The sequence below is a fragment of the Centroberyx gerrardi genome, chromosome 19 (genome assembly GCF_048128805.1).
Source record: "Centroberyx gerrardi isolate f3 chromosome 19, fCenGer3.hap1.cur.20231027, whole genome shotgun sequence".
NCBI lineage: Eukaryota > Metazoa > Chordata > Actinopteri > Beryciformes > Berycidae > Centroberyx > Centroberyx gerrardi.
The window spans coordinates 25,867,619-25,892,313 of record NC_136015.1 but is presented as its reverse complement, the minus strand read 5'-3'; the positions used below and the strand labels follow the sequence as shown (position 1 = coordinate 25,892,313).

Sequence of the window (24,695 nt, the reverse complement as noted above, 5' to 3'; positions counted from 1 at the left end):
TTATTGTCTTAACATATCAAAAATATCAACAGTACTGCGAGCAAGAAAACAACTGAGAGCAAAAAAGAGAGAGAGAGAGAGAGCGAGAGATAGAGAGAGAGAGAGAGAGGAGAGAGAGAGAGAGAGAGAGAGAGAGAGAGAGAGACTACAGTACTGAGGCAGACTGAGAGCAGTAGCAGAGTAAAACCAGTAGCAGAAGTCCCAGTAAGTCAGGTCAGGACTGGGAACACTGGTCTCTCGTCAGTGTCTCTGAGAGCGGAGACTGGGAGCCCTGGGTGGCCTCACAGGTCACAGAGCCCACCTTCCTCCACCGGTCTGCAGGGAGCCTCAGGGTGCTGCTCCAGCTGTAGCGGCCGTCCTTCTCCAGCACCCCGGGGCTCCTGCTCTCCTCCCAGCTGCTGCTGCTGCTGCTGCTGCCGTCCACCTTCCAGGCCAGCCTCCAGTCTGAGGGGAAGCCCTTGTTGGCCAGGCACATGAGCGTGGCCTTCCCCTGCTGCAGCTCCACGCTGGAGGGGGGCAGCACCGTCAGGGTGGGACGGACATCACCTAGGAGACACCGATCAGCTTAGAGGACAGGAAGGCTGCGGCTGTCAATCAATCACCGGGCGGTTTGACACCTTTACTGTGTGAGAGTCCATTTTCCCCTTTAAGGACTTTCTGTCAGATGCTTTTTATGCTCCACCAGTCACTCACTCACACATTGTTTCACTTCCCTTTAAGAAGCCTCTCATGCATATCAGCACAGAAAGAGTCCTCATATGACCACGAATATATTAAACTACATAATAAAAGGAGTACAGATTTGGAAACATTTTAAAATGTATTTTCTAAATCAGCAAACATTTCTAACTGTATTTTAAATTAAACTAGAAACTGGAAAAATTGCAAACAAATTGGATTACAAATACATTTTTAAATAGGATTTTTTTCTTGAGGTTTGTTGAAACATAACTCTGTGTTTCTGTAAAGTATAAACCAAAAAAAAACATGACCATGAAATTAGAAAATGTCGAAATAGCTTTTGAAACCGTACGCCTACTTGAAGCGACAAAATAAGAGATTTGTCTACATTTTCAAATATTCACAAGTTGTCAACAATCATTTAAGTGAAAATTGAAGATTAAAAAGCAATTTTGGAAAGTAGTAATGTTTTTCATTCATCTTTTCTAAAGGTCAAGTTGTTGACTTTTCACAGTATGTCTACAATGTGTAAAAACAAAAGTGTAGTCAAGCAGCTGTAAGTTAGACTCCATGGTTAAGGAGAGAAACAGAGAAAAGAAAGCTAACTGTAAGTGATGTAAGTCAACACACTGGATATTTATATCTACTTCTAAAATTCAGACACAGGAATAAAAGCCTTAATAAATTATATGATGTTTAAAATTTGTGCAGAAACTTACTTCCAACATCCAGTCTGGTTCCTCCACCAAAAATCAACCACAGTGATACAAACTCATTGAGCCGCCGTACAAAAACCTCTCACTCTAGAGAGACACGGCTCTCTCACTTTGACAACAACAAACTCACCAAAATCAGGCTGAATTTGTAAAACCTAGCTAGCTCATGTAATAACTAGCTAAATTATCACAAATAGCACAACATTCCGACATTAATCACTTTTGGTTTGTATACGGTTCGTGTGTGTTTGAATTTTGTTCACATTTCTGACCTGAGGCTGAAAGGAGAACTACAAGTCTAGTCTCTGTTTGTGTTTGGACTGAACCAGTCTTCCCAGTCTTCCCAGTCTTGGTTTAAGAGGGTGGAGAAGGAACAGCTGAATGGGGAAGTTGACTTTCAACAGGTTGGAGGTCAGCATGGAGAGATCAAACATGAATAGAGCTGGATTGACACATAGAAACACAGCTAAGAAAATACATTGCTACTTCATAAATATTATCAAATGAATTACATTCAGACTCACTGAAAATAACATCAAAGCTTTTCAACTCTGAGCATGAGATTATTGTATGTTTGAACCAAAATATAACATATTTAAATATTAGTGAATTACACAATGCATTAAATTGTTTTTTTTTTTTTGAGAAATTGAGTGAGTTGATTGTTTTTTTTGGACTACGAGATACTACGAGATATATGTGTGAAATATATGTCTAGAAATCAATATTTTTCTTATGACATTATGCATTAAATTATCTCATGTTAAAAGATTAAATTCTTTGATGTAGTTCGACATTGAGTTTGATTTTGTTGCATAAATTTGACTGAAAGACAGTTGGTATGTGTGAAATATAACATAACAGTAAAAAATGAAAGTCCTTGTTAATAAATAATTATCAACATAATTACTGTTTCAGTATTAATGTTATAACCTGTATTAAGTTATCTTGTTTTATTAGATTTCTCCAGTGTTTTAGTTTCTCTGCAGCTGTTGAGTCAGATCAGTTCCTCTCCAGCTGAGGGAGGTTTTTGTACGACGTTGTATCACTGTGTGAACAAGCTGCTACACTCCTGACAGTAGTAAACTCCTGTATCTTCAGTCTGGACTCCACTGATGGTCAGAGTGAAGTCAGACCCAGATCCACTCCCACTAAAACGATCTGAAACCCCAGACTGACGGGTTGTAGCAGTGTGAATCAGAAGTTTAGGAGTTTCTCCAGGATTCTGAAGGTACCAGCTGAGGTAACTAACAGCTGTACTGGTTTTACATCTGATAGAGACAGTCTGTCCTGGTTCAACAGACTGAGATTCAGGAGACTGAGTAACAATCATTTGTCCCAACGAATCTGGTAAATATGAAAAAGAGGAGAAGGGTTATTGAGACAAATACAGCTTGGAGAAAGATGATCAATATCAAAACAGAAGAGTATAATTTCTTTAACATGGAGAATAGATGGAAGAAGGTAAATGCTGGTTGTTTCAGTGTTTCTCCATCATAGCAGAACATCATTCTGGTAAACCTGGTTGCATCCTGAAGCAAAGTTTTCAGAAGAGAGTCTCACCCTGAACAAGGAGCCCCAGGGTGCCCAGCAGTAGAATCTGTGACATCATCATTGTGCTGCCGGCGTGTCAATGGCTCTGAAAGGCCTGGACAGCCACTGATCAACACTGGCCTCTTAACGGGTGGAGAGCAGAGAGGCAGGACTGATATGCAAACACACACACACACACACACACACAGACACACACACACACACACAGTCAGTGAACTGTAGCTGTCCTGAGCATATCATGGTGTTTCCCCCTCAGTGCTGGTAGCATTGACTATTTAAATAATCCTCATGTACATGAGGTTAATAGAAGGTCTTAATAAAGTGAACTAAGCACGATCCACACACTCTGAGCAGAAATGTTCAAATGCGTACACCTTCATGCAGACAGCATGCAGACAGTGAGTGTAATGATGCAGACAGACCAAGAGGTAGCCCTAAACTGGATTCCCAACAGCCTGTTCCCATATTAATGCTGTCTAAATTAAAGTAATTATGAATTAAGAAGAGACTGTATCGGTCCCAAAATAAACAGGGCGAGGGTTGGTCTTATGACAGTGAAAATAGATAGGTTTTTTGTTTGGATAGAAGATTTCCAAAGAATTAGCTTCCCTAATGGCAAGAGTAAGTTGACTCCAAAGACAGGGACCTCTGTAGGAAATTTGTCTGCTGCCTGCTGATTTCTCCTTGATTATCGGGACGGTAACCAGCGTCCTGCGATCAGAGGACACGAGGAGGTATGTAAGGGATTATGTCAGATAAATATGACGGCACAAGCCCATATAACAATTTGTACATTAGTGGAAATACTTTGAAATCAGATCTGGCTTGAATCGGGAGCCAGTAAGCAGAGGTCGCAATGGGTGTAATGTGATTGAATTCTCTAGTTTTAGTTAATATTGTAGTTGCAGCATTTTGTACAACTAGAAGGGTTTTAACACTGGAGTTTGGCAGACCAGAAAGACATGACAGTAATCAGGTCTCGAGGAAACAAATGCATGTACAAGAATTTCATTGGCTATCAAGGCTATCCCTGTGATATCTCTGATGTGTGAGTCAAATGAGAGAATTGGATCAAATGTAATGCCAAGGCTTTCAGCTTTGGGACTCCCGCAAATTTAAAGTGACTCGAGATCTTTTTGTTACAACTAACCTATCTTTAGTTGGCATTTAATATCAAGAAGTTTAATGTCAGAATCATTTCCAAAGTCAAGTCCTTCCTTTCTTTTCACGACCTAGAAATAGTTTTACATGCATTCATTTCCTGTCCTGCTTCAACTATTGTAACTCCTTGTATTCTGGTATCAGTCAGTCTTCCCTGTCCCGCCTACAGCAGGTCCAGAACACTGCCGCAAGGCTTCTCACTGGTACCAAAAAGAGAGACCACATTTCCCCTGTTCTGGCGTCATTGGCTCCCGGTTCGCCAAAGGATTGATTGCAGTCATTATAGATTTGAGTTTTGTCAGCATAGCAGTGAACATTTATATCATAGCATGTGAATAGAGAATAGCAATGGGTCTAGAACTGAACCTTGTGGTACACCAAAGTTCACATTGGAGCATTCAGAGATGATGCTGTGGTCAGATACATTCTGCATTCTATCGAAAAGATAAAACTTAAATCATGAAAGTGCAGGGCCTCGGATACCAATGTAGTTCACAAGGGGATTTAGAAGAATATTGTGATCGACTGTATGTGTACAACAGATACATGTGTTCACCCAACTATTCCCTTCCTTCAAGAAAAAGACTCTCTTGACTTTCCTCTATCTAAATAAGGCTTCCTGATCCAGTTGACTGAATGATCCTCCTGATCTGTTTGGATCCTGACAGTCCAGATATTCCAGGACCAGCGTGGATAAGCTGTTTGGATCATTCAGCAGTGGTTTGGGGGTCGGCATCAGGACAGCTTACTTTGCTAGATGTTGTTGTGCTTTTAATGGGTCTGATTGGGCTTCTTCACTGGAACTGTCCTCTTCATTTGGGGGAACTTTCAGGTTGTTGAGGTGGGAGGTGGGCTGTTTTAACTTCAGAAGGAAAACTGGTAGAGACACTATGAACAACATCATGAATTATCAATTTTGTGTGAGTGTGTGTGTGTGTGTGTGTGTGTCCTCAGTGAACTGTATCAGTTCCTGCAGTAGCTTCCAGCTGCAGCAGTCAGTTCAGTCTGACTGAGGGAGGTTTTTGTACGACGCTTTATCACTGTGTGAACAGATGCTGACTGTTGATAAAGTGTTCACTCAGACAGTAGTAAACTGCTGCATCTTCAGCCTGGACTCCACTGATGGTCAGAGTGAAGTCAGTCCCTGATCCACTGCCTGTAAAACGACCTGGAATCCCTGATGCTCTCTGATTAGCAAAGTAAATGAGGAGTTTAGGAGTTTCTCGATCTCTCTGTTGGAACCAGGCTAAAAGTTGGTTGCTGCTCCAAACGTGAACCTTGGGACTGGTTCGACAGCTGATGGTGACGGAGCCTCCCGGAGCAGACCTCACTGCTCCAGGCTGAGTCACTGTGACCTGGCCTCTGGACTCTGAGGATACAGAGACAAAAACATAAACCACCGTCATGGTTTTCTCCGCTTCATTTCAGAGGGACGGATGTTCATAGAGGAGAGGAGTTTGATTCTCTGGACTTTACCTGTGAAGCAGCAGCAGAGGAGAGTCCAGATGAGGATGGAGATCAAAGTCATGTTTTGATGAGGAGGATTTCTGTGGCTTCTGTTGTCATGAAGGACAGCTGTCAGTCATCCAGTGTTCAACTCTCAGGACTATAAACTCTCCCAGAGCACTGGAGCATGGTGCTGCTGATGCAAAGTGGCTCTCTATGGAAATGCTCTGACTGACTCCAACAGGGACTTGGATTACTCTGATGATGCTGTTTCTAAATGGATCAATCAATTTAACAAACTCTTGATTAACAATGCATCCAATGTAATTAATATGTAGATTTGGCTTGATGTCTATAAACAAGTGTTTTTCAAGAATTTATTTTGTCTTGTTTAAGTTCAATGCTAGAGAAATAAATATCACTACAAGACAAATTTAACAGTATACAAACCAAAAGTGATTAATTTTGGAATGTTGTGCTATTTGTGATAATTTAGCTAGTTATTACATGAGCTAGCTAGGTTTTACAAATTCAGCCTGATTTTGGTGAGTTTGTTGTTGTCAAAGTGAGAGAGCCGTGTCTCTCTAGAGTGAGAGGTTTTTGTACGGCGGCTCAATGAGTTTGTATCACTGTGGTGGACTTTTGGTGGAGGAACCAGACTGGATGTTGGAAGTAAGTAACCTATCTCATGTTTTTCGTAATCCATGAGTTACATTTTAATTTGTTACATATTCAGTGTAATTTAGGAAAATAAGTATTCAATTTTCTATGTTGATATGTATTTTGTAAATGAGAAATTCCTTTCACCAATGAACAAACAATTTAATTAAATGAATCCAAATGGCCAGTCTAATAATTATGAGTATTGGGCCAGAGGAGAAAGTATGTATTCCTAACGATTATTATAAAGTTGCTTCTTGAGGGCTTGTAGTTTTAGTTTTGTCTGACAAAGTGAGAGAGCCGTGTCTCTCTAGAGTGAGAGGTTTTTGTACGGCGGCTCAATGAGTTTGTATCACTGTGGTACACTTTTGGTGGAGGAACCAGACTGGATGTTGGAAGTAAGTTTCTGCACAAATTTTGAACATCATATTATTTATTAAGGCTTTTATTCCTGTGTCTGAATTTTAGAAGTAGATATAAATATCCAGTGTGTTGACTTACATCACTTACAGTTAGCTTTCTTTTCTCTGTTTCTCTCCTTAACCATGGAGTCTAACTTACAGCTGCTTGACTACACTTTTGTTTTTACACATTGTAGACATACTGTGAAAAGTCAACAACTTGACCTTTAGAAAAGATGAATGAAAAACATTACTACTTTCCAAAATTGCTTTTTAATCTTCAATTTTCACTTAAATGATTGTTGACAACTTGTGAATATTTGAAAATGTAGACAAATGTCTTATTTTGTCGCTTCAAGTAGACGTACAGTTTCAAAAGCTATTTCAACATTTTCTAATTTTATGGTCATGTTTTTTTTTGGTTTATACTTTACAGAAACACAGAGTTATGTTTCAACAAACCTCAAGAAAAAAATCCTATTTAAAAATGTATTTGTAATCCAATTTGTTTGAAATTTTTGCAGTTTCTAGTTCAATTTAAAATACAGTTAGAAATGTTTGCTTATTTAGATGAGAAATTTTAAAATGTATCCAAATCTATGCTCCTTTTATTATGTAGTTTGATATATTCGTGGTCATATGAGGACTCTTTCTGTGCTGATATGCATGAGAGGCTTCTTAAAGGGAAGTGAAACAATGTGTGAGTGAGTGACTGGTGGAGCATAAAAAGCATGTGACAGAAAGTCCTTAAAGGGGAAAATGGACTCTCACACAGTAAAGGTGTCAAACCGCCCGGTGATTGATTGACAGCCGCAGCCTTCCTGTCCTCTAAGCTGATCGGTGTCTCCTAGGTGATGTCCGTCCCACCCTGACGGTGCTGCCCCCCTCCAGCGTGGAGCTGCAGCAGGGGAAGGCCACGCTCATGTGCCTGGCCAACAAGGGCTTCCCCTCAGACTGGAGGCTGGCCTGGAAGGTGGACGGCAGCAGCAGCAGCAGCAGCAGCTGGGAGGAGAGCAGGAGCCCCGGGGTGCTGGAGAAGGACGGCCGCTACAGCTGGAGCAGCACCCTGAGGCTCCCTGCGGACCGGTGGAGGAAGGTGGGCTCTGTGACCTGTGAGGCCACCCAGGGCTCCCAGTCTCCGCTCTCGGAGACACTGAGGAGAGACCGGTGTTCCCAGTCCTGACCTGACTCACTGGGACTTCTGCTACTGGTTTTACTCTGCTACTGCTCTCAGTCTGCACTCAGCACTGTAGTCTCTCTCTCTCTCTCTCTCTCTCTCTCTCTCTCTCTCTCTCTCTCTCTCTCTCTGTCACCAGACTCATTACATGTTTAAATAGTAATGTTGTCTTGCTTGCAGTAATGCCGATATTCTTGATACATTGAGACAATAAAGACCTTTTGACCAAATCAGTTTTTTCCATGGGTATTATTATGAAACTATTATTATAAAATTATTATCTTATGATGCTGTCTTAATTTCTCTGTATAGTTACATCTAGATAGAATCCAATATTTTTAGGTTTACAGGATTAGGGTTCCAGAAAACATGTTGCATCTTTTTAATAAATCTACAAAAGTAGTAAGAGAAATTTCAGTATCAGAAATAAGAAGCCGGATATCATCAACGTAGAGGGATATAACGTTAGTGTGATATCTAGTTTTGATCCTTGAAACATTTAAATGTGAGCGTTCTGTCTCTGCAAAGGGCTCAAGCACTGAGGCAAATAAAAGGGATGACAACAGACACCCTTGTGTGTCCCACTTTCCAAGTAAAAGCTAGAAGACTTCCTTAAAAATGTAAAGAAAACATTATTGACAATGTTGTTAGATTTTCTGACGCTGATTAGAGCACAACAAGTCTAGTGTGTATTTGTGTTTGGACTGAACCAGTCTTCCCAATCTTCCAATCTTCTTCTTGGTTTGAGAGGGTGGAGAAGGAACAGCTGAATGGTTGGGAAGTTGACTTTCAACAGGTCAGAGGTCAGCATGGGGAGGTCAAACATGAACAGAGCTGGACTAACGGACATACAAACAGCAAAGAATATACATCTCTACTTACTAAATAACATCAAATGAATTATATTCAGACTCACTGGAAACTCACTGGTTCATATGGAATCTGTTCAACTGTGAGCTTCAGCGAATTGTTTGACTGAAACACAGTATGATTGAACAAAAATATAATATATTGATATTATCAATATACTGTATATTAACAATATGGTTGAATTTAATAGTGCGTTAGATTGTCATTTCTGTTATTGCATAATTGTAATGAGTTTAATGACTTTAGGCTTGTTGAGTTTGTATGAGTAAGAGAGTTTGTTGAATAAAGTATGGTAAAATCAATATTAATCTCATAACATTAGGAATTAAATCTTAAGTTTTAGAGTTAAAAGAGTTAAACTTCTTTGATTAGAGTTGAATTTGTTGAGTTTATTTGACTGAAATATGTTCAGGATCTTGTAGCTCAAATATGAAAGGTCTTATTAATATATATTATTAAAATCACTATGAGTGTTTATGCCTCAAACTCTCAGGGAAAATATCCTTATTCATGACAGTTAAAATTAAATCGGTAACACTTTACAATAAGGGTACATTAATTAAGGGTTAGTTAATGCTTAATAAGCATTAACTAACCCTTAACTAACAGTTAACTAATGTGTCTGGTAATCATTTACTAATGGTGTTCATGTTAACTAAAGTATTGATTTATACATTATTTAATAGTGATCTTTAGAAATAATGAACTGCCCTTGTGGTGAGACCTCTAATGTTTTAGTTTCTCTGCAGCTGTTGAGTCAGATCAGTTCCTCTCCAGCTGAGGGAGGTTTTTGTACGACGTTGTATCACTGTGTGAACGGGAAGCTGTAACCCTGCTGACAGTAGTAAACTCCTGTATCTTCAGTCTGGACTCCACTGATGGTCAGAGTGTAGTCAGACCCAGATCCACTCCCACTAAAACGATCTGAAACCCCAGACTGACGGGTTGTTGCATAATAAATCAGAAGTTTAGGAGCTTCTCCAGGTTTCTGAAGGTACCAGCTGAGGTAGTTACTAACACTTGAACTGGTTTTACATCTGATAGAGACAGTCTGTCCTGGTTCAACAGACTGAGATTCAGGAGACTGAGTCACAATGATTTCTCCTGTTGAATCTAGAAAATATGAAAAAGAGGAGAAGGGTTATTGAGACAAATACAGCTTGGAGAAAGATGATCAATATCAAAACAGAAGAGTATCATTTCTTTAACATGGAGAATAGATGGAAGAAGGTAAATGCTGGTTGTTTCAGTGTTTCTCCATCATAGCAGAACATCATTCTGGTAAACCTGGTTGCATCCTGAAGCAAAGTTTTCAGAAGAGAGTCTCACCCTGAACAAGGAGCCCCAGGGTGCCCAGCAGTAGAATCTGTGACATCATCATTGTGCTGCCGGCGTGTCAGTGGCTCTGAAAGGCCTGGACAGCCACTGATCAACACTGGCCTCTTAACGGGTGGAGAGCAGAGAGGCAGGACTGATATGCAAACACACACACACACACACACACACACACACACTCAGAGTCAGTGAACTGTAGCTGTCCTGAGCATATCATGGTGTTTCCCCCTCAGTGCTGGGAGCATTGACTATTTAAATGATCCTCATGTTCATGAGAGTTTTTGCATTACTAGCCCAAGTTTCCATAACATGGGTCATAAATGATTTAGCTATATATTGAATTTGATGCATTGCATGGGTCAAGGTGACTTAGCTGGGTGTTTCTTTGCTGTATCTTTTAAATCAATGTATTTTATCATTAAATGTCTCGTTCTTGATGTTCTGAATGATTTTTTTTCTTTTCATCTTTATTACTTTTTGAGCAATGATACTTTTTGCATTTTTATCCCAAATGACCTGCATATATTCTCTATGGAATTTGTTAGAGACCTTTGATGTTTTGCAATTTTTTATAGTCAGGAACATATTTTTTTTTACATGTAACATAATTTCACAACTCTGCAACAATACTCATGCATCTAATATATGTAAGTTATATTCTACTTTTCTGATGTCTTGTAATAGATTATGTTACATAATATTTACATATCCCTTACTATAGTGAGAAACAAATCTGTCCAAAGCTACTACCAAGATAGCTGTTGTGGATGTACTGTTGACATAACTAGTATATTAGAATGTAATAATTAGCTAGTTTAGAGATTTACTAATGTTGACAGGTGCACTTAAACCTTGTTATTTATTTAGAGATTGAATATTGCTCAGTTACAGTCACATATCAACTAATGCATCAACTGCTTTATGTGCATTTAAAATAAATACCTTTTCTTTTGTTTTGCTTCATCCTTCTGGTCACAATAGTTCCAGATATACAGCAGAAAGTGTCATAGATGCTGACTGAGGACCAGCTACCAGATCAACAGATGCTGGATGAGGAGGCTATTGCTGGTCCTGATTCAGATTCTGACATTTCTGATGCTGCTGACTTGGACTATGAGAGACAGGGACAAGCTGGTTGTGGATCCACCTGAGAGTCAAACTCTCCTAGATAAACAGACAGAAGACTCTTCTGATGAGACTTCTGAAGAGGAAAGTCAGAATCAGTCTGATAGATCAAGTCTACAGGGGTTTTATCAGAGTGAGCTTCGTCCCTCTGAAGGCAGAGCGAGAACCCATATCATCCTGAGGAGCTTCCCAGACCTGCACCAGGACCAGCTGCTGTGTCCCACAAAGATGTCTGGGAGATGTTTCATCATTGAAGAGATGCTCAAATGCACCAATTTAGAGGTTTTGACACTCCTTGCTGGTGGAGAACAGAGCTGGGATTTGTCTATGTAGGAGATGTTTTTAGATCCACTGCAAAATCCAGTGTACCAGACCACAGTGAGGCTCAACAGGTATAAGGATATCTGCTGCCTTTTTACGATTTTTATGATTTAATTGGCATGACATCTGCTGAAAAGTCCATTTCAAACATCGAAACCTTCCTGTATGATCCACATCACAGCTCAAATGCCTATTTTTTGACCCAGGTTATGTATTCTATGGGGTTTGAATGGGTTATGTATCAACTTAATAAAAGGTTTTAATAAATAGTCAGGGCGTTGTTGTCCTAGAAGAGACCACTCCCACACTCCCATCAGGATAGAAAAACTAACTACAGGCTTTTAATGTCATTTGTTTCCATCTATTCCTCTTGTTTTAGCCTTTAATTACGTTTTTAATTAAATTGTGGAATTATTATTGTTCATCTAAATGGTTTTGAGTCGTTGTTTTTCTATATAACTCTGTCTTTAAAAGTGATATTCAATGAAGTTTAATATTATTTATTATCAGTCCATGTCAGTAGAATTCCCCAACCTGTTTTCAGTATATTTAGTTTCCCTCATTTCCTCAGGAGTTTCCTTGTTCTTGGTGCTTGTCTGTATTTCCAGTGGCTTGTCTTTATTTTCTGATGCCAAGGTTTCCTTCTACAGTCTGACACCACATTCCCCTCTTCTGGCCGGACTCAGTGTCTGTACAATAGATACATGTGTTCACCCAACTATTCCCTTCCTTCAAGAAAAAGACTCTCTTGACTTTCCTCTATCTAAATAAGGCTTCCTGATCCAGTTGACTGAATGATCCTCCTGATCTGTTTGGATCCTGACAGTCCAGATATTCCAGGACCAGCGTGGATAAGCTGTTTGGATCATTCAGCAGTGGTTTGGGGGTCGGCATCAGGACAGCTTACTTTGCTAGATGTTGTTGTGCTTTTAATGGGTCTGATTGGGCTTCTTCACTGGAACTGTCCTCTTCATTTGGGGGAACTTTCAGGTTGTTGAGGTGGGAGGTGGGCTGTTTTAACTTCAGAAGGAAAACTGGTAGAGACAGTGTGTGTGTGTGTGTGTGTGTGTGTGTGTGTGTGTGTGTGTGTGTGTGTGTGTGTGTGTGTGTGTTCAGTGAACTGTATCAGTCCATGCAGTAGCTTCCAGCTGCAGCAGTCAGTTCAGTCTGACTGAGGGAGGTTTTTGTACGACGCTTTATCACTGTGTGAACAGATGCTGACTGTTGAGATAGTGGAAACTCTGACAGTAGTAAACTGCTGCATCTTCAGCCTGGACTCCACTGATGGTCAGAGTGAAGTCAGTCCCTGATCCACTGCCTGTAAAACGACCTGGAATCCCTGATGCTCTCTGAGTGGCATAGTAAATGAGGAGTTTAGGAGTTTCTCCATCTCTCTGTTGGTACCAGGCTAAACAGTGGTCGCTACCCGATAGATAAACCTTGGGACTGGTTCGACAGCTGATGGTGACGGAGCCTCCCGGAGCAGACCTCACTGCTCCAGGCTGAGTCACTGTGACCTGGCCTCTGGACTCTGAGGATACAGAGACAAAAACATAAACCACCGTCATGGTTTTCTCCGCTTCATTTCAGAGGGACGGATGTTCATAGAGGAGAGGAGTTTGATTCTCTGGACTTTACCTGTGAAGCAGCAGCAGAGGAGAGTCCAGATGAGGATGGAGATCAAAGTCATGTTTTGATGAGGAGGATTTCTGTGGCTTCTGTTGTCATGAAGGACAGCTGTCAGTCATCCAGTGTTCAACTCTCAGGACTATAAACTCTCCCAGAGCACTGGAGCATGGTGCTGCTGATGCAAAGTGGCTCTCTATGGAAATGCTCTGACTGACTCCAACAGGGACTTGGATTACTCTGATGATGCTGTTTCTAAATGGATCAATCAATTTAACAAACTCTTGATTAACAATGTATCTCATCTAATTAATATTTAGATTTGGCTTGATGTCTATAAACAAGTTTTCTTCAAGAATTTATTTTGTCTTGTTTAAGTTCACTGCTAGAGAAATAAATATCACTACAAGACAAATTTAACAGTATACAAACCAAAAGTGATTAATGTAGGAATGTTGTGTTATTTGTGATAATTTAGCTAGTTATTACATGAGCTAGCTAGGTTTTACAAATTCAGCCTGATTTTGGTGAGTTTGTTGTTGTCAAAGTGAGAGAGCCGTGTCTCTCTAGAGTGAGAGGTTTTTGTACGGCGGCTCAATGAGTTTGTATCACTGTGGTTGACTTTTGGTGGAGGAACCAGACTGGATGTTGGAAGTAAGTTTCTGCACAAATTTTAAACATCATATTATTTATTAAGGCTTTTATTCCTGTATCCAGTGTGTTGACTTACATCACTTACAGTTAGCTTTCTTTTCTCTGTTTCTCTCCTTAACCATGGAGTCTAACTTACAGCTGCTTGACTACACTTTTGTTTTTACACATTGTAGACATACTGTGAAAAGTCAACGACCTTTAGAAAAGATGAATGAAAAACATTACTACTTTCCAAAATTGCTTTTTAATCTTCAATTTTCACTTAAATGATTGTTGACAACTTGTGAATATTTGAAAATGTAGTCAAATGTCTTATTTTGTCGCTTCAAGTAGACGTACGGTTTCACAAGCTATTTCGACATTTTCTAATTTTATGGTCATGTTTTTTTTTGGTTTATACTTTACAGAAACACAGAGTTATGTTTCAACAAACCTCAAGAAAAAAATCCTATTTCAAAATGTATTTGTAATCCAATTTGTTTGCAATTTTTCCAGTTTCTAGTTTAATTTAAAATACAGTTAGAAATGTTTGCTTATTTAGAAAAGAAATTTAAAAATGTATCCAAATCTGTACTCCTTTTATTATATAGTTTGATATATTCGTGGTCATATGAGGACTCTTTCTGTGCTGATATGCATGAGAGGCTTCTTAAAGGGAAGTGAAACAATGTGTGAGTGAGTGACTGGTGGAGCATAAAAAGCATCTGACAGAAAGTCCTTAAAGGGGAAAATGGACTCTCACACAGTAAAGGTGTCAAACCGCCCGGTGATTGATTGACAGCCGCAGCCTTCCTGTCCTCTAAGCTGATCGGTGTCTCCTAGGTGATGTCCGTCCCACCCTGACGGTGCTGCCCCCCTCCAGCGTGGAGCTGCAGCAGGGGAAGGCCACGCTCATGTGCCTGGCCAACAAGGGCTTCCCCTCAGACTGGAGGCTGGCCTGGAAGGTGGACGGCAGCAGCAGCAGCAGCAGCAGCTGGGAGGAGAGCAGGAGCCCCGGGGTGCTGGAGAAGGACGGCCGCTACAGCTGGAGCAGCACCCTGAGGCTCCCTGCAGAGCAGTGGAGGAAGGTGGGCTCTGTGACCTGTGAGGCCACCCAGGGCTCCCAGTCTCCGCTCTCGGAGACACTGAGGAGAGACCGGTGTTCCCAGTCCTGACCTGACTCACTGGGACTTCTGCTACTGGTTTTACTCTGCTACTGCTCTCACTCTGCACTGTAGTCTCTCTCTCTCTCTCTCTCTCTCTCTCTCTCTCTCTCTCTCTCTCTCTCTTTCTCTCCCTCTCTTTCTCTCTCTCACCAGACTTATTACATCTTTAAAAAGTTAAAAAGTAATGTTTTCCTGCTTGCAGATATGATTCTTGATATGTTAAGACAATAAAGATCTGTTTACCAACTCAGCTGTGTTTCCATGGATATTAATATTATATTATTCATTAACTCTGTGACAGAAACATGAAAGTGATCATGTTTACCTGTGATATCCTAAAGATATGCAGGAGCTAGGTGTGGATGTTAGGATGAAAGGAGGCAATTTTCATTTCCATTTCTTATCACTCTTTGCATGACTGGAGTAAAATTGCTCTCATGTATTGTTTGGAAATTTCTCTCTATGGTTACACGTAGATAGATAATCCAATGTTTTAACCCAATGATCCCTCATTACTTAAGTGTCCTATGGTAAATCCTCTGCCTGTGTCAAGTTTATAGTGTATCCAGAAAATATGCTGAATCTTTGTAATAAATCTACAAAAGTAGTAAGAGCATTTTCAGGAGTAGAAATAAAAAGCAGGATGTCGTCAGCATAGAGGGATATAACATGAAATATTTACATATCATCCTTCTGTCTCTGCAAAGCGCTCAAGCACTGAGGCAAATAAAAAGGATGACAACAGACACCCTTGGCGTGTCCCCCTTTCCAAGTAAAAGCTAGAAGACTTCTTTAAAAATTCAAAGGAAAAATTATTACTAACAGAATATTCAGTTTTCTGAGACTGAATGAATCACAACAAGTCTAGTGTGTGTTTGTATTTGCACTGAACCAGTCTTCCCAGGCTTCCCAGTCTTGGTTTGAGAGGATGGAGATGGAACAGCTGAGTGGTTGGGAAGGACACATAAAACCTTCAAAACAAGTATAAAACACCAACACGAGGACGCCAAACTCTCACTGCCGGTCGCTGCGTGCGCATGCCAGTGAGCAGGTCGGAAATGTATTTAGGAGTTAAACCATTTAGGGCCTTGTAAACAAGCAGTAATACTTTGAAATCAATTGTATACTGTACCGGGAGCCAGTGAAGTGTTCTCAGTACAGGAGTAATGTGCTCTATTTTCCTAGTCCCAGTTAGCACTCTGCTGCAGCATTCTGGATGAGCTGGAGCCTACCTACTGTCTTTTTGGGAAGTCCTGCAAAAAGGGCATTACAGTAATCTAATCTGCTGGAAATAAATGCATGGACCAGTTTTTCAGAGTCAGACGGGGACAGGAAGCTCCTAAGTTTGGAAATGTTTTTTAAATGGTAAAAGGCTGTCTTCGTAATATTGGTGATGTGATGCTGGAAGTTAAGATTGGCGTCCATAATAACACCCAGGTTTCTGACATGCTCACTGTGCTTTAGAGACAATGATGACAACATGGATAGGATCTCCTGCCTTTGTCAGGACAGCTTACTTTGCTAGATGTTGTTGTGCTTTTAATGGGTCTGATTGGGCTTCTTCACTGGAACTGTCCTCTTCATTTGGGGGAACTTTCAGGTTGTTGAGGTGGGAGGTGGGCTGTTTTAACTTCAGAAGGAAAACTGGTAGAGACACTATGAACCACATCAAAATGGCAGGATAGGAAACAGTAGTTATCCACCCCCTAATGATGTTGACCCTGAACCCCTATCCTATCCCATTCATATCCTAGTGTTCATTAGTAGGGCTAGACATACCAGCACTATGTTGAGGCCAGGTTTCAGGTCTGTAAATCCAGCTAATCTGATCAGTATCCCCCTCCAAAACACAACTGCAGTTGCTTCAAAAACTGTTGCTATCAAGTTAATGTTACAGAATGTGAGATCCTTGAACAACAAATCTTTTATCTGCAATGATTTAATCACTTCACAAAATGTAGACCTCCTGATGCGGACCTGGCTTAAACCAAAAGACGACTGTGCTCTAAATGAAGCTCCCAGTTATCCACATTTTTATTTTTTCCCGCCTAGATTACTGCATTTCTTTATACTCCACCCTCAATAAGAAAAACCTTTTACATTTACAATTAGTCCAAAATGCAGCAGCCAGGCTTTTAACTTGTACAAGAAGAACAGAACACATCACCCCAATCTTAGCCTCTCTTCATTGGCTACTCATTAGTTTTAGAATTGATTTTAAGATTTTATTGATTACTTTCAAAGCACGGCTCGGTCTAGCTCCCTCTGACATCACAGACCTTTTAACCCCGTATGAACCAGAGGGCAGCCTGAGATCCTCCGGCAAGGCCCTTCTGGCAGTTCCTAGGTGGAGGCTGAAGACACTAGGTGGTCGTGCTTTTGCTATTAGGGCCCCTTCCCATTGGAACTGCCTGCCTGAGGATATCAGGAGGGCAAAGCGGCCTCCTTCAAATCCCTTCTTAAAACTCACTTTTTGAGACTTGCTTTTAACACCTGATTCATTGCTTTAGTGTTTGTTTTTTACATTTGCATATCTCATGTTGTTTTAATTCAATTCTTACTTAGTGTTGTTTTTCTGATTGTTAATCTAGCCTTTGTAAAGCACTTTGTAACTCTATTTTTAGTAAGTGCTATATAAATAAGGTTATTATTATTATTATTATAAATTCTCAACAGACAAGTTCTCTCTCTCTCTCTCTCTCTCTCTCTCTCTCTCTCTCTCTGTGTGTGTGTGTGTGTGTGTGTGTGTGTGTGTGTGTGTCCTCAGTGAACTGTATCAGTTCCTGCAGTAGCTTCCAGCTGCAGCAGTCAGTTCAGTCTGACTGAGGGAGGTTTTTGTACGACGCTTTATCACTGTGTGAACACATACTGACTGCTGATAACATGGAAACTCTGACAGTAGTAAACTGCTGCATCTTCAGCCTGGACTCCACTGATGGTCAGAGTGAAGTCAGTCCCTGATCCACTGCCTGTAAAACGATCTGGAATCCCTGATGCTCGAGTATTAGCCAAGTAAATGAGAAGTTTAGGAGTTTCTCCATCTCTCTGTTGGTACCAGGCTAACCAGTTACTACCATGAACCTGCTGACTGGTTCGACAGCTGATGGTGACGGAGCCTCCCGGAGCAGACCTCACTGCTCCAGGCTGAGTCACTGTGACCTGGCCTCTGGACTCTGAGGATACAGAGACAAAAACATAAACCACCGTCATGGTTTTCTCCGCTTCATTTCAGAGGGACGGATGTTCATAGAGGAGAGGAGTTTGATTCTCTGGACTTTACCTGTGAAGCAGCAGCAGAGGAGAGTCCAGATGAGGATGGAGATCAAAGTCATGTTTTGATGAGGAGGATTTCTGTGGCTTCTGTTGTCATGAAGGACAGCTGTCAGTCATCCAGTGTTCAACTCTCAGGACTATAAACTCTCCCAGAGCACTGGAGCATGGTGCTGCTGATGCAAAGTGGCTCTCTATGGAAATGCTCTGACTGACTCCAACAGGGACTTGGATTACTCTGATGATGCTGTTTCTAAATGGATCAATCAATTTACCAAACTCTTGATTAACAATGCATCCAATGTAATTAATATGTAGATTTGGCTTGATGTCTATAAACAAGTTTTCTTCAAGAATTTCTTTTGTCTTGTTTAAGTTCACTGCTAGAGAAATAAATATCACTACAAGACAAATTTAACAGTATACAAACCAAAAATGATTAATTTTGGAATGTTGTGCTATTTGTGATAATTTAGCTAGTTATTACATGAGCTAGCTAGGTTTTACAAATTCAGCCTGATTTTGGTGAGTTTGTTGTTGTCAAAGTGAGAGAGCCGTGTCTCTCTAGAGTGAGAGGTTTTTGTACGGCGGCTCAATGAGTTTGTATCACTGTGGTGGACTTTTGGTGGAGGAACCAGACTGGATGTTGGAAGTAAGTAACCTATCTCATGTTTTTCGTAATCCATGAGCTACATTTTAATGTGTTACATATTCAGTGTAATTTAGAAAGCTACGTATTCAATTTTCTATGTTGATATGTATTTTGTAAATGAGAAATTCCTTTCACCAATGAACAAACAATTTAATAAAATGAATCCAAATAGCCAATTTAATAATCATGAGACTTGGAGAAGTATGTATTCCTAACGATTATTATAAAGTTGCTTCTTGAGGGCTTGTAGTTTTAGTTTTGTCTGTCAAAGTGAGAGAGCCGTGTCTCTCTAGAGTGAGAGGTTTTTGTACGGCGGCTTAATGAGTTTGTATCACTGTGGTTGACTTTTGGTGGAGGAACCAGACTGGATGTTGGAAGTAAGTTTCTGCACAAATTTTAAACATCATATTATTTATTAAGGCTTTTATTCCTGTGTCTGAATTTTAGAAGTAGATATAAATATCCAGTGTGTTGACTTACATCACTTACAGTTAGCTTTCTTTTCTCTGTTTCTCTCCTTAACCATGGAGTCTAACTTACAGCTGCTTGACTACACTTTTGTTTTTACACATTGTAGACATACTGTGAAAAGTCAACAACTTGACCTTTAGAAAAGATGAATGAAAAACATTACTACTTTCCAAAATTGCTTTTTAATGTTCACTTTTCACTTAAATGATTGTTGACAACTTGTGAATATTTGAAAATGTAGACAAATGTCTTATTTTGTCGCTACAAGTAGGCGTACGGTTTCAAAAGCTATTTCGACATTTTCTAATTTTATGGTCATGATTTGTTTTTAGCTTATACTTTACAGAAACACAGAGTTATGTTTCAACAAACCTCAAGAAAAAAATCCTATTTAAAAATGTATTTGTAATCCAATTTGTTTCCAATTTTTCCAGTTTCTAGTTTAATTTAAAATACAGTTAGAAATGTTTGCTGATTTAGATGAGAAATTTTAAAATGTAGCCAAATCTGTTCTCCTTTTATTATATAGTTTTATATATTCGTGGTCATATGAGGACTCTTTCTGTGCTGATATGCATGAGAGGCTTCTTAAAGGGAAGTGAAACAATGTGTGAGTGAGTGACTGGTGGAGCATAAAAAGCATCTGACAGAAAGTCCTTAAAGGGGAAAATGGACTCTCACACAGTAAAGGTGTCAAACCGCCCGGTGATTGATTGACAGCCGCAGCCTTCCTGTCCTCTAAGCTGATCGGTGTCTCCTAGGTGATGTCCGTCCCACCCTGACGGTGCTGCCCCCCTCCAGCGTGGAGCTGCAGCAGGGGAAGGCCACGCTCATGTGCCTGGCCAACAAGGGCTTCCCCTCAGACTGGAGGCTGGCCTGGAAGGTGGACGGCAGCAGCAGCAGCAGCAGCAGCTGGGAGGAGAGCAGGAGCCCCGGGGTGCTGGAGAAGGACGGCCGCTACAGCTGGAGCAGCACCCTGAGGCTCCCTGCAGAGCAGTGGAGGAAGGTGGGCTCTGTGACCTGTGAGGCCACCCAGGGCTCCCAGTCTCCGCTCTCGGAGACACTGAGGAGAGACCGGTGTTCCCAGTCCTGACCTGACTCACTGGGACTTCTGCTACTGGTTTTACTCTGCTACTGCTCTCAGTCTGCACTCAGCACTGTAGTCTCTCTCTCTCTCTCTCTCTCTCTCTCTCTCTCTCTCTCTCTCTCTCTCTCTCTCTCTTCTCATCTTTAAATAGTAATGTTTTCTTGCTCGCAGTAATGCCAATGTTCTTGATATGTTAAGACAATAAATACTTTTTCACCAAATCAGTTGTGTTTCCATGGATATTATTATAAAAATATCAGATATCCTTTGATGCTGTCTTAATGGTAACAGTTGTTCCATTAAATACACAGACTGAGCTCATCTCAGGGTAAAGTGAGTAGGATCGTATAAATACTGGTGATGATTTGAGAATAAATGATGGGATTATTTAACGTATTGTCACACATTCATTATCTCCGTCAGTGCCACATGAAAGTGATTGTGTTTACCAGTGGTATCCTAAAGATAGACAGGAGGTAGGTGTGGCTGTAAGGATGAAAGGAAGCCATTTTCATTTTTAAACATCGCTTGTCACTGCTTTTATGACTGGAGCAAATTTCTCTGTATGGTTACAAACAAATCCAATGTTTTAACCATTTAAATGGAAAATCGCCCAATGATCTCTCATTACCAAAGTGTCATATTGACAAGGCCTCTGATTTTGCCAAGTTTATATCCAGAGAAAATGCTGAATTTTTGTAATAAATCTACAAAATTAGTAAGATACATTTTTAGGATCAGAAATAAGAAGCAGGATATCATCAGCATAAAGTGATATAACATGAGTGTGATCTCCAGTTTTGACCCCTGAAAAATTTCCATGTGAGTTTTCGGTCTCTCCAAAGGGTTCGAGCACTGAGGCAAATAAAAGTGGTGACAAAGGACACCTTTGACCCTTTCCAAGGGTCCAAAAAGCGACTGTAACACATTTGTAAATGCTGAGGCCTGGGGAATATGATGTCATAATTGTATCCATTTTATAAAATTATCCCTCATGAAAAAGGAAGCAGCATCACTGACAGAGGGTTGTTCAGTTTTCTGACCTGAGGTTGAGTGGAGCACAACTCTAGTGTGTGTTTGTGTTTGGACTGAACCAGTCTTCCCAGTCTTGGTTTTGGAGGGTGGAGAAGGAACAGCTGATGGTTGGGAAGTTGACTTTCAACAGGTTGGAGGTCAGCATGGGGAGATGAAACAAAAACAGAGCTGGATCTGACTCACTGGAAAACATTTACATTGAATCTGTTCAACTCTGAGCTTGGGAGAATTGTTTTACTGAAGGACTCTCAGTATGTTTGTATTCAAATGTTACTTTTGTTGGAGAATTGTAATGATTTTGGAATAAACAATACTCAATATATTTGACTAAAAAATCCTATATTGAAATCAGTATTAATTTTATGAACACTATGCATTAAATTATATTATTTGATGAGATGAAATTATTTAATGTAACTTTGCACTGAGTGAGATTGTTGAGTTTGTCTGAAAAATAATCTGAAGTAGAAAATAATAGTTAAATAATGAAAATCCTCTACAATATGTATTATTGAAATTGCTAATTAAGTATCACTGTCTCATAATTTGTATTCAAATATCTAGCTTTATGACAATTGAAATTATATACTTAAAATGTGTTTGACTTTGAGTAAACTTAGACTCACTGTAACAGTGATCCTGTTTCAAACCCTATATCAACAATATAATAATTAAAACTGTATTAAATACAGTGTTTTCATGATGAAAATGTAATTTTTGTATGCTATTATGAACTGTATTTTAGTCAAACCTCTAATGTTTTAGTTTCTCTGCAGCTGTTGAGTCAGATCAGTTCCTCTCCAGCTGAGGGAGGTTTTTGTACGACGTTGTATCACTGTGTGAACGGCCAGCTGTAACCCTGCTGACAGTAGTAAACTCCGGTATCTTCAGTCTGGACTCCACTGATGGTCAGAGTGAAGTCAGACCCAGATCCACTCCCACTAAAACGATCTGAAACCCCAGACTGACGGTTTGTAGCATAATAAATCAGAAGTTTAGGAGTTTCTCCAGGTTTCTGAAGGTACCAGTGGAGGTTGCTACCCATACTTGTACTGGCTTTACATCTGATAGAGACAGTCTGTCCTGGTTCAACAGACTGAGATTCAGGAGACTGAGTCAGAATGATTTCTCCTGTTGAATCTAGAAAATATGAAAAAGAGCAGAAGGGTTATTGAGACAAATACAGCTTGGAAAAAGATGATCAATATCAAAACAGAAGAGTATCATTTCTTTAACATGGAGAATAGATGGAAGAAGGTAAATGCTGGTTGTTTCAGTGTTTCTCCATCATAGCAGAACATCATTCTGGTAAACCTGGTTGCATCCTGAAGCAAAGTTTTCAGAAGAGAGTCTCACCCTGAACAAGGAGCCCCAGGGTGCCCAGCAGTAGAATCTGTGACATCATCATTGTGCTGCCGGCGTGTCAGTGGCTCTGAAAGGCCTGGACAGCCACTGATCAACACTGGCCTCTTAAAGGGTGGAGAGCAGAGAGGCAGGACTGATATGCAAACACACACACACACACACACGCACACACACACACACACACACACACACACACACACACGCACACAGAGTCAGTGAACTGTAGCTGTCCTGAGCATATCATGGTGTTTCCCCCTCAGTGCTGGGAGCATTGACTATTTAAATGATCCTCATGTTCATGAGATTAATAGAAGTTCTTAATAAAGTGTCAGAGCGTTGTCATCCTAGAAGAGACCACTCCCACACTCCCATCAGTATAGAAACACTATTTATTACACACAGGCTTTTAATGTCATTTGTTTTCACCTATTCCTCTTGTTTTTTCCTGTATGATTCTTCTATAATCCTGTTTTGTGATTAAATCCTGGGATCGTCATTGTTCATCTTAATTGTTTTGAGTCTTTGTTAGTCTGTCTATAAGTCCGTTTTTGTCTTGAAAAATGCTATACAAAAATGTCTAATAGTATTTTTATTACACCATGTCAGTAAAATGCCGCAACCTGTTTTCAGTATATTTAGTTTCCCTCATTTCCTCAGGAGTTTCCTTGTTCTTGGTGCTTGTCTGTATTTCCAGTGGCTTGTCTTTATTTTCTGATGCCAAGGTTTCCTTCTACAGTCTGACACCACATTCCCCTCTTCTGGCCTGACTCAGTGTCTGTACAATAGATACATGTGTTCACCCAACTATTCCCTTCCTTCAAGAAAAAGACTCTCTTGACTTTCCTCTATCTAAATAAGGCTTCCTGATCCAGTTGACTGAATGATCCTCCTGATCTGTTTGGATCCTGACAGTCCAGATATTCCAGGACCAGCGTGGATAAGCTGTTTGGATCATTCAGCAGTGGTTTGGGGGTCGGCATCAGGACAGCTTACTTTGCTAGATGTTGTTGTGCTTTTAATGGGTCTGATTGGGCTTCTTCACTGGAACTGTCCTCTTCATTTGGGGGAACTTTCAGGGTGTTGAGGTGGGAGGTGGGCTGTTTTAACTTCAGAAGGAAAACTGGTAGTGACAGTGTGTGTGTGTGTGTGTGGGTGTGTGTGTGTGTGTGTGTGTGTGTGTGTGTGTGTGTGTGTTCAGTGAACTGTATCAGTTCCTGCAGTAGCTTCCAGCTGCAGCAGTCAGTTCAGTCTGACTGAGGGAGGTTTTTGTACGACGCTTTATCACTGTGTGAACAGATACTGACTACTGATAACATGGAAACTCTGACAGTAGTAAACTGCTGCATCTTCAGCCTGGACTCCACTGATGGTCAGAGTGAAGTCAGTCCCTGATCCACTGCCTGTAAAACGAGCTGGAATCCCTGATGCTCTCTGATTAGCAAAGTAAATGAGGAGTTTAGGAGTTTCTCCATCTCTCTGTTGGTACCAGGCTAATTGGTGGTAGCTGCTCCAAACATAAACCTTGGGACTGGATCGACAGCTGATGGTGACGGAGCCTCCCGGAGCAGACCTCACTGCTCCAGGCTGAGTCACTGTGACCTGGCCTCTGGACTCTGAGGATACAGAGACAAAAACATAAACCACCGTCATGGTTTTCTCTGCTTCATTTCAGAGGGACGGATGTTCATAGAGGAGAGGAGTTTGATTCAATATAAAAATAACAGATGTCTCATGATGCTGTCTTAATGGTAACAGTGGTTCCATTAAATCCACAGAGACTGAACATGTCTCAGGGTTAATTTGCTGGGATTTAAAAAAAAGAAAAGATGGGATTATTTAATTCTCTTCTCACATGTCCAGTAACTCTGTGAGTGCAACATGACAGTAACATGACAGTACTAAAGTTATTTTTGTGATTTGGGTGTTGTTGAGGACAACTTTCA

The 24,695-nt window shown here is 40.5% G+C and overlaps 1 pseudogene and 2 gene segments (V, D, J or C); 2 read left to right on the top strand and 1 right to left on the bottom strand.

The window, feature by feature from the left end:
- The window catches only part of LOC139909949 (Ig kappa chain V-III region MOPC 63-like), a 28,909-nt gene extending 14,028 nt beyond the window's left edge, over positions 1 to 14,881 (top strand). Inside the window, 2 exon segments of the V gene segment in view lie at positions 6,575 to 6,616; positions 14,550 to 14,881. Coding sequence covers positions 6,575 to 6,616; positions 14,550 to 14,881 — 374 coding nt within the window.
- On the bottom strand, positions 215 to 13,137 carry LOC144542936 (Ig kappa chain V-III region MOPC 63-like). The segment is given in 4 exon segments: positions 215 to 546; positions 1,401 to 1,435; positions 12,663 to 12,978; positions 13,086 to 13,137. Coding segments are annotated over 4 exon segments (735 nt in total).
- A 3,066-nt stretch (positions 14,882 to 17,947) lies between the features above and the next one.
- LOC144542857 (Ig kappa-b4 chain C region pseudogene) lies at positions 17,948 to 20,525 on the top strand (annotated as a pseudogene).
- The last annotated feature ends 4,170 nt before the right edge of the window (positions 20,526 to 24,695 follow it).